Here is a 12,146-nt window from a genome sequence, read left to right as displayed (position 1 = left end):
ATGTTTGAGTAATAATACTTTTATTATTTTATAAATATGAAAATAGGAATCAAAAATTATTCATAATCGGGTAGTTTACCACACATTCCAAGTCCACAGATCGCCGTTGTATTTTGTGAATACGGAAATAGGAATCAAAAATTAATATTAATCGCGAGTTTGCCACACAATTTATGTCCACAGATTGCGGTGATATTATGCCGAATATAATTAGTTTTTTATTCTTATTTTCGTACTCACGAATAATTGTCACACGTCAGAAAAAGAATTTATATTTTATCCCGCTCTTGGGAACTAATTTGGATAATGGTTGCCATTGGTTTGTATTTAAAAGTATGGACTTTTTACTAGGATGATTTTGTGCTGCGCAAAATATTCGAATCCATGACCGATACCACTATTTAAAATGCCTTACCGTGTTAATTTAATTCTATTATCATAACTCAAATGTTGGTAAATCGGGCAGTTTACCACACATTTTAAGATCACAGATCGCCGTTGCATTTTAGAATTATAATAGTTCAATTATTTTGTAAATACGAATCCGAAATTATAATTGGGCAATTTACCACGTATTTCATGTCCACAAATGCCCGTGGTATTTGGTATTAATACTTTCATTATTTTATCAATATAAAATATGAATTAAATTTTTAATAAAATCGGTCAGTTTACCACACATTTAATGTCCACAGATTGTCGATACAACCATGAGTTACATTGAACAGAATTAAATTAATAGGGCATGACATTTTAAATGCTGGTACCAGTCATGGATTGGATTATTTTGCGCAACAAAAAATCATCCTGGTAAAGGATCGTTATCAGAAATTATTTTCTAATAAACCGACTTGTTTTTCCAACTTGTGACAATTTATTGGATATCGTAACAATGACTGCTATAAATACCGTATTTTCCGGCTAATAAGTCCACATGGCAAATAGGACGATGTCTATTTTTAGCACTCCAAAAAGGGGTTTTTCCATATAGACCTCCAATAAGACGGGTAGAAAAATTGTGTCCCTGTTGTTCAGTTATGCTGATATGCGCTAATAATTTTAAATGTTTAGAACCAGATCATGTTAGTTTGGTAGAATCATACTCACAGAATTAACTATTTTTAACAATTGAGCGGTAAATTTAAGTTGTAAAGCGGCAATCATTTTGGACAACCTTTTAACCCGAATGTTGAAATAATTTTGGAATGTGATAAGTAATACACTGTACGTCCACGGGTTATTTCACAGCTGTGTTTTCCTGTCGTGTTCTGCTGAATCGGCAAAACGAAAGGGTCACAAATCACTTTATCTCGGTGGCCTAGAAAAGCGACTAATTAGCCGGGAAATACGGTAAATGTCAATTTTTCGACGTAATGGAAATGAATTTGTAAATTAGAAGCCTCGTTGGCAATGTCCACCCACGCAAACCTGCAAATGTGTCGCAACACTATGCGACGTACGGTCGCACAGAATATAAACAATCAAAGTGCCGATTCTAATTCATCGTCATTACAATACGTGAGACAGCGTAAAAGTCGTTTGAAGATTCCCGTAAAACGAAACACCACGTTTACGGCGAAAAGTGGCTACTATTCGGAATTATTCGAAAATCAGCCGAAAAGGTATTCGAATATTTTGATATTCGAATACATTCGAATATTCGATTCGTTTTGGACAACCCTGCCTGCCAACAATAACACAAAGGTCGAAATGGACGAAAGGACGTGATAACTTCAAAGTCGACGATATGGTTCTGCTAGTTGATGAATCGATTCCTCGCGGTCGATGGACTGTTGGAAGGGTTATAAATACCTTCCCAGACAAACATGGACTCGTCCGCTCAGTGTTGGTGGGAACCGGCACAAATGTTGTCAGACGACCCATTACTAAACTATGTCGATTTCTAGAAGACCAAAAATAGTCCATCGAATTATTGTTTCATTTACAACGTTTAATTTTTTAGAATATATTCCCTGGGTCATATATTCGGGTGGGGGTATGTTACGTTGTAAACGTACGTTTGTCGTATATTTTGCCACTGTATGCAGTGCATCGTGCTCTGCCTTGCATCCAATCATTGTAGACTCATTATTACCCTTTGTTTGTAGCGTAAATTAGTATTATTATCTATTGTCTGGTTTAGCGTTTTCCTTTCGGTCATTTGCATCACGTATTCGTCGTGTAAAGAGTCGCAGATATTTGTCTGTATTGTGGACTGTTTATTTATTTGTTATATATTGTAATTGTATTAGCCTCCCGGATCGGAAAACGTTTGGTGAGAAATTTGCCTTTTGTTGTTGTTATATGCTTTGACTTATGTTAATCAATTTTGTTTTATTTTATTTAAGAAAACCGCCGTTCTTTGCCAAGAATATAAAGAAGTGATTTATGCACGTGTCTTGTTTGTGGACAAAGGGGCTGAGAGTGGCGCGTTCGATACGTTTTCATTGTGTCTCGTCGATATAGATTCCGGGCTATCAAAAGACGTGACACTGCTCACATGTGACTATGCATGAAAACAATGTTTTGCTAACAGGTAACCTAAGGATAAATGTCTAGAAGTCTATTATATTTGTTTTGCTATGATATTCTCAATCTATATTCTGCAATATATAATTTGATATTAAAATCTTCAGAAATTCAAAATTTATATTGTTAAATAAATTGAATGCATTCCCCAACTTTTGTGAATTTATTGTATTGCAAAAATATTTGTCCGGCCCGTTTCAACACAGTTTGAGTCATACCTGGCCCGCGGTCACAAAATTTTGGTGTCCCCTCTCCCCTGAATAAGGCTTTCTTTCTCGTCCAGCACATTTTGTATCTGTAACGGATTTAGTATCATAAGCTTCAAGAATTATGACTTCCCATCCCATAAAGTTAGTTCAAGTGTTTCAGTTAATGAATATTAAATATATTATTTTGATATTTCACATCAAAGTGGCAAGGACACAAGTTTCTACTTTACAGAATAATAATTGATTTGAATGTCTAAAATTTCATTCCCAAATTATTTCTCTCTTACAGAGACAAACATAACTAATTCTCACTTACAAGAAGTTCGAGCTGAGCAGATTCATGAAGTTCATGCAGAGAAAGTCGTGCAGAATGTAATAAACATTGATGGTAGGTTGGATTTCACAGTACTTCCAAAACTGGAAGAATCTAAACAGTACCCACATGTGTTTTTGATTGAAATCAATCCTTAAAGATTGATCAGACTCTCTCCATATAGTTGCGAACCAACCTTTCAATCATCAAGGACCCCCAGGGGTCCGTGGACCCTAGTTTGGGAAACCCTGGTCTGACAGACATGGTTGAAAAAACAGCTATAAGAGTTTTAATGCTTTCCAGTTTATGGTGAGAAATTGACAACCTATAAACCAAAGATTCCTGTTCATCCAATTAAAATAGTAAATTTTTGCATACAAGTACAGTAGAAACTCTATACCTACAATAGGCAAATATCACTACACATGTTTTATAATTTTTCGGCCTTTTGTATGCAGAAAATCTCACATTAGTTGAAGCAATATTTCTATGAAAAGAATTTTCGTAAGTTGAATTTTTTGTATTGAGAACCTTTTGTAGGTAGAGTTTCTTCTGTACTTGCATAAAACCTTGCTTATAGTTGCCCCTAAGTCTTTCACATGAAATTTTTGTTTTTATTGTGTGACATATTTCTGTATATGTACATAAGTTGAATGAACATAACAGTTATTGTGGTTTGGTACCCAAAGCTGAGTTTCTATTAAATGCTTGTTTCAAGGCATCAATTTATAATATTAACTAATAATATTAAACATTTTGCTTCTGTCACTGATATGGTATCGTAAGAGTAAAGAATTGTGTATTCTCAACTCCTACCATTTGTTTGAGAGCTTTCTTTCAACCAAAACCATGTTGGAACCTTCATATTCAACCCAATCGGAATGTGAAAATAGCACAATTTTGATTCTTGCAATAATGCCAGATTTGAAAATCGAATATTTCACATTTGCAAATTATTTCTTTCTTACAGAGACAAATATAAGCGACTCTCAGATTAAAGAAGTTCGAGCTGATCAGATTCGTGAAGTCCATGCTGAGAAGGTCGTGCAAAATGTATCAAACATTGATGGTAGGTTGGATTCCACAGTATTAAATGTTGTACATATTTTGAAGATAACTAAGAATAAAATATTTTTTTGTGCGTAAAAAATGTTTATGAAAAGAATAGTAATCTAAAATAACCAATAATTTGAAAATAGCTAGTTGACCCTTTTAAGTGCATGAATATGGATGATGAAGATTTTACTCAATAGATAAACAGCAGATTCATTTGCGCTGAGGAGTCCAAACATTTTTTTCCAAACATTTTTTCAACATTTGAACTTGTCAAGTTTCCCAGGGCTTCAATGGCAAGTGTATCCTCTCAATATTCTTCAGTCTTTCAATTTATTTACGGTAATTTTTTGTAACAACTTTTTTTTTGTTGCAGAAACAGTCATCACCAGTCCAAAGGAAGCGTATGTGAAGAAGGTTGAAAAATTAGTTGTTAACAAAGTTGTCAACATTTTCCAAGCTCATGGTAACAAATTTATTCTCTTTTTCCACAATTTATTGACCCTACAAATCCATGTTCACCACAGTTTCAGTTCGAAATTAAATGCACTGAAAAGTACATTTAATCAATCAAAAACTGATAGATTCAAAAGCGAGTAAATTATGATTATTAATATAGAGAAATGGCTTTTCACCTATTTCTGGTTTCCACTCCGGTATTTCCGCTCTTATGTTGTAAGTGATGCATATATTTTTAAAAACTGGTTCTAGCTTCCTTGGTTTCATGGCAATATTGCTCTTTAGAAAACATGGCTGAGCAGTTATTTTTTCTATGGGCCACATTGCAAATTCAAAACGCAGTGACTAAAGTTAACCTACTTTTTATGTTTTCATGGTATTTTATTACACTTTAAATGAAACAAAGCATATTACAAATTCTACTTTTAATAATATCAGTGTATCCTGGATAAAAACTTTGCCACTGGTCAGGTGCGTCCCAGGTGGCGCTACTTCCCTAGGCTTCCTCTAGAACAGCGTCGTCACAACAGCATTTTGAGTGGCCCGCGTTGTATTTTTCAGGATTGAATAGAAAAATTGAGTAAAATTATTTTTTGAGTGATGTAGTATATATACAAAGATGTGATACAAACGATTTGTTCATTTCCTGAAATGCGCCCTGCCATCCCTTTCAAAAGAGCCATGAGTGCCATTTTGAATCGAAACCAACTGGGAGGAGATATCGATACATAATGGTGCCATAATTGCTTACACACTTGGTCTTTTACTAGTCTATATGACGTTATCGCAAAACAATCGGAGCCATTCAGTCTGAAAATAAAAGAGGTGTCTGCAAAAATAGCCTGTCAAAACAGACAGACCAAAACTCGTCGCGTTGAAGAGCCTGGGATCTCTATAGCAGAAACTTTAATTGCAAACACAGGGAAATTTTCATCGTATTCATTGGCGCTTCACAAAAGCACTGACCCCAAGGTTACTGCTCAGTTGGCCATCTTCTTGCGGGGAGTTGATGATGAATTTGAAATTACCAAAGAGCTCGCAGCCATTGTCCCTATTTAGGGTACAAGTAGAGGCGTTGATTTGTTTGGATTTGTGATGAAAACGATCAAGCGTCTTGGCTTATCTTTGTTCTTAGCCCATGTTTCATTAAATGTTTCTGGTCATTTTCATACCTCATTGATGGATTTTTGAAGATTACTGTACTTGTTAGTTACCGTAAACTAGGCCATTTGTGTCTGGACAATATTTTTATAATATATAGCATTGGCAGGATAAAAGAAGATATAATTAGTATTACCCGGAATTTTGGCTCATTGCGTCATTTAGTTTGTTGGGACGTCACACTATCATGAAGTCAGGAGTCAATTAGGATAGGATTTTGGAAAGCAGATAAAACTGCTCAATCATATGACCTACCATGGCCTCTCTTTTGTTTACCACTCCATGACGGCCTGACTGGTATAGAATTAGTTAGCCAATTATTTGTTGCCGGATGCTTGTTCTTGTTGCTTGAATAATATTATTGAAAGGCCCTTTTTTTAAGCCAGGGCGCTCGGAACAGTATTGATATATACCAGATGAGTGGTAAATCCAACGTAGCTTGTATTAAACTCTCACCCATTGCATTTAGACCAACCATCTTCAAGTCTGTCATCACCCACACAGCAAAGGCCGACTGAAGCAGGTGCTCAACCAAATACAGCTGCCGACCCTGTATATAAAGTTGATCCCACACCATCAGGTATATCATAAATATTATTGAATTTTATTCAAAATATTCAGTTGACTTATACTTCTGGTACAGATGTACCGGTATATGTCACAATGCTAATGCTAAGCACATGACAGGGGTCATAAAAATGATCATTAGAAGGAAAAAATTATTACCTGAAATGAACGTACCATATTTCACAGACGATGAGGCACACCAGGGTATTTGACGCAATCGCTATAAGACGCAACGACTTTCAAGAGTGTCGGTTACCATATAAAGCTCAACAAATAACATTGTCGTTTCACAGCCATCTTATCACACTTCACATTCAAAATGATGTAATTCTGTGTGGTAACTAAGATATTTATAACTCACTATACAGTAAGATAATTGGCAAGCAATGACACTTTTTAAATGCCTTACATCAGGGGTGTGCAAAGTGCGGCTCGCGAGCCAAATGCGGCCCGCAAGGTAAAATTGGGCGGCCCGCGAAGGCAACTGGAGAGCAGTTTAGAAAAAATTATTATTGAAAGATTTAAAAGCTAAATGAGTTTTGGTTCCAGCCTATCAGTTGATTTTGTCTAAATCTAAACATATTGGCGTATTTTACTGAAAACATCTTAACCAAGATAACTTTCCACATTTGAAAAAAGTCATGGTTCCAAATATGGCACTTTTCGGTAACATATTTTTTTCTAAAATGGGCGTCATATCGAATAGCTAGCACTTCCATTTAGGCAAATTTGGATAAAAGTAGTTGGGAAAAGAATCCAGCAGCAAATTTCTCACTGATTTCGTTTAAATTGGGTGTGACAATATATTTGAATTACAGATCCCTAATGATGACATGAGATCAATAACAAAAAGACACCATTTTGTGCCTGCAACTAATAGAAAGCCTGAGTTAAATGTAGGCCCGCGGTTTCACCAGAGTATTGATATTTGGCCCGCCTGCGAAAAAGGTTGCACACCCCTGCCTTACGTTGTTGTGAATTCTCCGAGAGTGCAACTGTTTCAGTTCCAGTGTTCCTATAGAACAGTGGTTCTCAACTAGTGGTACACATACCACTAGTGGAAATTTTCAAGTGGTATGCAAGCAGCTCTGCATTATTGCAATATTTAGTATAAGTACAAGTTTATTTCGACTCCATAATCAGCATAACAATTAAATGATTGATATAAACAAATAAATAAAAACTAATTATGAAATCAGGAGAGCAAACAAAATCTTATGCCCCATGACATTCAAACATGCGAAGCCAAGTCAATGTTATTCAAAGTGCATCAAGCTTAAAGGAAATTTATTTGAATTTTGGCTTGATATCTAGAAAATTTTATTTTGCCGGAACCTCATCTTGCTTGTAAACATATTTCATATTTGTACAGTTGCAGTTTGTTTATACTTAACGAACTTAATCTTCAAGCTCAATCATCATTTTTGGCAGTGTTTTAGGTTAGTTGCAGTAATCAGGCTATGTCTGCTAATATTCAGTTTCAATTAATTCATATCACACTAAATTGGGATTTCAAAAATTGTTTCTGTTATCCGATTGCAAAAGGTCTTAAAACAGGCGTTAAGAGTCCACCACGATAGGGTAGAGAAAAGATTTTAGCATTCGAAGCCATACATTGTTAAGAAGTCAGAAATTATTAAATGCTGATTGACTTGATCTTTGCCGAATCGACAATATGTTGAACTTAGATTGAGAGACTATGATGAGATGCCTAGTAAGTTTGGTTGCCTCCTGGCCACCTATTTTTTTAGAAAAGAGTGGAACCGTGTCAGTCATGTATTTAATGGAGGTGAAAACAATTCGTGTGTGTCCAAATGAAGTGATGATCTTGGTGAAAACAGAACACTATGATATTCACATAAAGGCAAGAATATTCAGAAATTCAAGTCAATGCTTGGAAGAAACTCTTGGCAATTTATGCCTGGATGCAAATGGAACTACATGATCAGACTTCTATCATAGCAAACTCTCTTTATCTAACTATCTGGCTGATTCTTCATTCATTAGTTATCAGAACTTATATGCAAAAAGTTTTGTTTTGAAGAATTTTAGTTGCGTGTGGATTGATATCTAATGAAAGCCTGAGTTGTATAACCCTGTCGCACTACTGATCAAATTTGTGTGTGCTCCCATCCTGAGTGAGTTATTTTGCTCTTTCTTCATGAGTGCATGCTTGTTTAAAACATCGCATCTTGTTTAAAACAATAGTAAAAGTGCCGTGGATACTACTCTATCAAGCTTCTACAATTTAGCAAACAAATGAAATACATCAGATAATGATAACAACACCAATATGATTGAATTAATCAGATCCGTTTTTTTTTTCAAGCTATAACACTGGCCAACAAAAAAAAATTTTTTCATGGTGCCTAAGATGTTTTAAACATTTTTAGCAAATTTGAGGGCGCTGATTCCAGAAATGCTGTTACTTTTTCTCTATCAGGTTACTTTTTCTTCTGTGGTATAATCCCGCTCTGCAGGATGCCGATAGCTACAATAAAGATATGCAGATTGAAGAAACATGTTGTAATTTTATTGAACATATTCATGGAATCTCATCAAAATATTCACAATTAAAGATGGAAGTTGTAATAAATGCTAATTAATAGATGTCATCAGCTATAAGTTGACGTTTTACTGATTTTCTAGAATGGAAGGCCTCGGCATCATCGGGCTGCAACAGTAGTCTGCAAGCATGGTGGAATCCCAACGACCTTGATAGCGAACTTTTATGTCGCTGATATCTTGATGGAAGCGCTCCCCTTGCTCATCGCTCACATCACTTAGATTTTCTGGAAAACGGGCTGTGCAAAAAATGTAACTTGATGCTCATATTTGCACCCGGAGTTGGCGGAGACTTGTAAGTAGTGTTTCAGCAAGCTCTTTGTAGTTGGGCGCCTTTGTTTTTCCAAAAAAGAATTTTAACACATTTGTAAATGCCGTCCAAGCACTTAATTCTGTTGGATTCTTAAAATTACAGAAAGTTGCGTCATTCATTAACTTTCGAATCTGGGGTCCATCAAAAATTCCAGCTCCTAATTTTTCTGTGGTCAGACCTGGAAATTTCCTGCAAATATATTTGAAACAGTCGCCATCTTTCTCAAGAGCCTTCACAAACTGTTTCATGATGCCAAGCTTTATGTGAAGAGGAGGAAATACAATTTTTGAACAGTCGACCAAAGAAGGAGCCAAAACATTGAGAGAACCAGGAATCAACTCACTGCGCACAGGCCATTTTTTTTTTATCCCTGCTCTGTTCCTGCCCTGCTGTCCCACAAACACAAGAAGCAAGAAAATTTTGTGTAGCCACCTTGTAGCCCAAGGAGAAATCCAACCATTTTCAAATCGACACATATAATCCATTGGTGCTGTCTGTATGGAATTTTTACAGTGCAAATTTGATTTCATCATATTTTTCTTTGAGGGTTGTTAAATGACCTAGAGGAACTGATCCAAATAAGTTTCCATTGTGAAGAAGAACACATTTTAACCTTCTTTTGGAACTGTCTATAAAAAGGCCCCAATCTTGAGGATCATACTGTTGTACACCAAGCTTTCGCAGCAGGCTGGCAACGTTGTTGCAATATACTACAGCAGGGATGGCGAACCTTTTTCAATGAATGGGTCAAAAATTGTATTTTTATCGCAGAACAGAAGAGAGTGGGTCACAGATATTTAATCAATGTTTGTATCTATAAGAAACTTCTGAAATCTTACAAGCTTCTGTTGGTGTTGGTGTAGTTTTGTGCTTTACTTATGCAGCACTTCTTTCAGAGATTCTTTATCGCACTCGATTTTATGAAATTAGACTACGAAAACATGCATATGAATTACCAAAAACGTTTAGGATGATGCAGCAAATTATTTTACATTTTACGGTTCCAAAGAGTTTGGAGGGAATTCCACTCTGATAGTGTTCTATTTTTTTATCAGTCTTCAGATGCACTCCCGAAAGAGACAAGTCGTTGCGAGAAATGAACAGATCAATTGCATTGTTATGTCATAAACAATGTCAGAGCCAATAGCTGAATAACGCTACACAGCGATGCAGACATGCATCCAACATTTGGGGGTTTGAAAATTACCATACCGACCCAGAAATTAACAATTTTAATATGATATCTGAAACAGTGCCCTCACTACTATCACTGGACTAAACGGAGGTTAAGTCTTCTTCACAGCCAGGCAATTCCAATTCAGGCAAGCCTTCAAACACTGGAACAGGAATTTCATTGCAGTGTGGAATAGGCCTAATGGCATACTCAAGGTTTGGATAAACCAATGATTTCCTGTTCTTCCTATTGATTCCCTTAGTGTTTACTGCACAAAAGTAGCAGTCATCAAAATGACTTTCCGGTTCCCCTAGACCAGCGTTTCCCAAACTTTTTCGGCCACGGAACACTTCCACTTTTTATCTCGCCTCGCGGAACACCAAAAAATAAAAGGGTAAAATTGATAAAGAAAAAGTTGTCAAATGCGCGGCAAAAACTAACAGAATTGTGTTATAATACTTTAATATGATTGAATATTTTACATGTTACATTTATTATTAATGTTTTATTGTTTCTTAATGTAAATGGTGTGTATATGAATTAATAAATTCATTTTACCATTCTATGTCGTTTACTCTTCATTACGTAGTGTTTGCCTCTAATGTTACGTCTAATGGAGATAGAAGTACTTGCTGCAATTTCGCTGCATTTATCTACTTAATAAAGTTTAGCGAAAATGAGTAATTTTTCAGATAAAACCAGGCAAAGATGGAGGAAGAAGAGTTGACCCTTTGCCTTTATACTTTCGGTCTACTCGTTTGCTCATAGCAAAACCAAAATGATAGCTGTAAACTTGATAATGAACTTAACAGTCAAAAAGCTAGGCCGACAGTTATCGAAAATGCCACTATCCTACTCCAGTTAGTACGATTTAAGCCGATGGTGACGCGATATTGAACGATCAGTTGGGCGACAACTTCACGTTCCATGGATCAGGGCTTCTCAAACTTTTGAGCTCGCGATCCCTTTTAATATATATATATATATTAAAAATGTCGCGACCCTTGTCATCGATAATAATGGTAAACAGTTGGAAATATGCGATTTTGATGTTTCGTAAAATTGGTGTTCTCTTTGCGGCCCATAAAATTCGTTTAGCAGCCCCTAGTTTGGGAAGCCCTGCCATAGATATCCATGGCGACTATTTAAGACGACTTTTTGAATCCTTTTCCACGGACACTTCGAAGTTTGGGAAACGCTGCCCTAGAGTGATGTAGAGTGCCCCATGGAGTGACTTTCCATCTTTTTTTGTCCATTGTCGAAGATGTTCAACACATTGCTTACATACAATATGGGGTGCTCATACCTTATCTTGATCACCCAGCATTACTTTGAAGTAAGCAAAATAAGCACACTTCACAAATTTACTGAATCCTTTCCTGTTGAATTGCAATGTATATTCTCCGCAAATATAGCAAAATGCATTTGGATTGTTTAAATAATGCTGACTAAGAGAAGCCATGCTTAATTTTTGCTTAAAAAATCTGCAACTCAAGCAAAACAACGCAGCTTATTCATTTCCTGTCTGACTTAACAAAATATGCCGCAATCGGCAGGCTTCTTTGCTACTGAGTGTCCGCTTCTTATAAACTACATACCTCTTTATATGGCAAATTTGACTTTTAATATAAGGTGTGTGATGTCATAATCGTTTGGCAGACATCACAATAAAAACCTACACTTGTAATTATAACACTAAAATGCATATAGAAATACCCCTAATTTTAAGGTAAAAAAGGTATAAAATAGCAAATATTTCAACAATTTTACCTGATGAAAAAAAACTAGTATGATTTTTGGACT

At 35.8% G+C, this 12,146-nt stretch overlaps 1 protein-coding gene and 1 pseudogene across 4 annotated transcripts in view; one reads left to right on the top strand and one right to left on the bottom strand.

The window, feature by feature from the left end:
- LOC120338386 (uncharacterized) overlaps positions 1-12,146 on the top strand; it is a 36,438-nt gene that overhangs the window by 9,214 nt on the left and 15,078 nt on the right. The window contains exons 1-6 of one of the 4 annotated variants that reach the window (XM_078116913.1): positions 1,068-2,275; positions 2,349-2,536; positions 3,028-3,126; positions 4,022-4,120; positions 4,481-4,570; positions 6,194-6,304. In XM_078116913.1, coding sequence (XP_077973039.1) covers positions 2,509-2,536; positions 3,028-3,126; positions 4,022-4,120; positions 4,481-4,570; positions 6,194-6,304 — 427 coding nt within the window. In that variant the 5' untranslated portion in view covers positions 1,068-2,275; positions 2,349-2,508. Of the gene's footprint in view, positions 1-1,067; positions 2,537-3,027; positions 3,127-4,021; positions 4,121-4,480; positions 4,571-6,193; positions 6,305-12,146 lie in introns of those variants that run through there. The other 3 variants (XM_078116912.1, XM_078116911.1, XM_039406372.2) reach the window with 3 other exon arrangements.
- On the bottom strand, positions 9,645-12,056 carry LOC144428196 (uncharacterized; annotated as a pseudogene).

The sequence above is a fragment of the Styela clava genome, chromosome 10 (genome assembly GCF_964204865.1).
Source record: "Styela clava chromosome 10, kaStyClav1.hap1.2, whole genome shotgun sequence".
NCBI classification, from domain to species: Eukaryota; Metazoa; Chordata; class Ascidiacea; order Stolidobranchia; family Styelidae; genus Styela; species Styela clava.
Note: the sequence above shows the minus strand (reverse complement) of the source record. Positions and strands in the feature narration are given on the sequence as shown.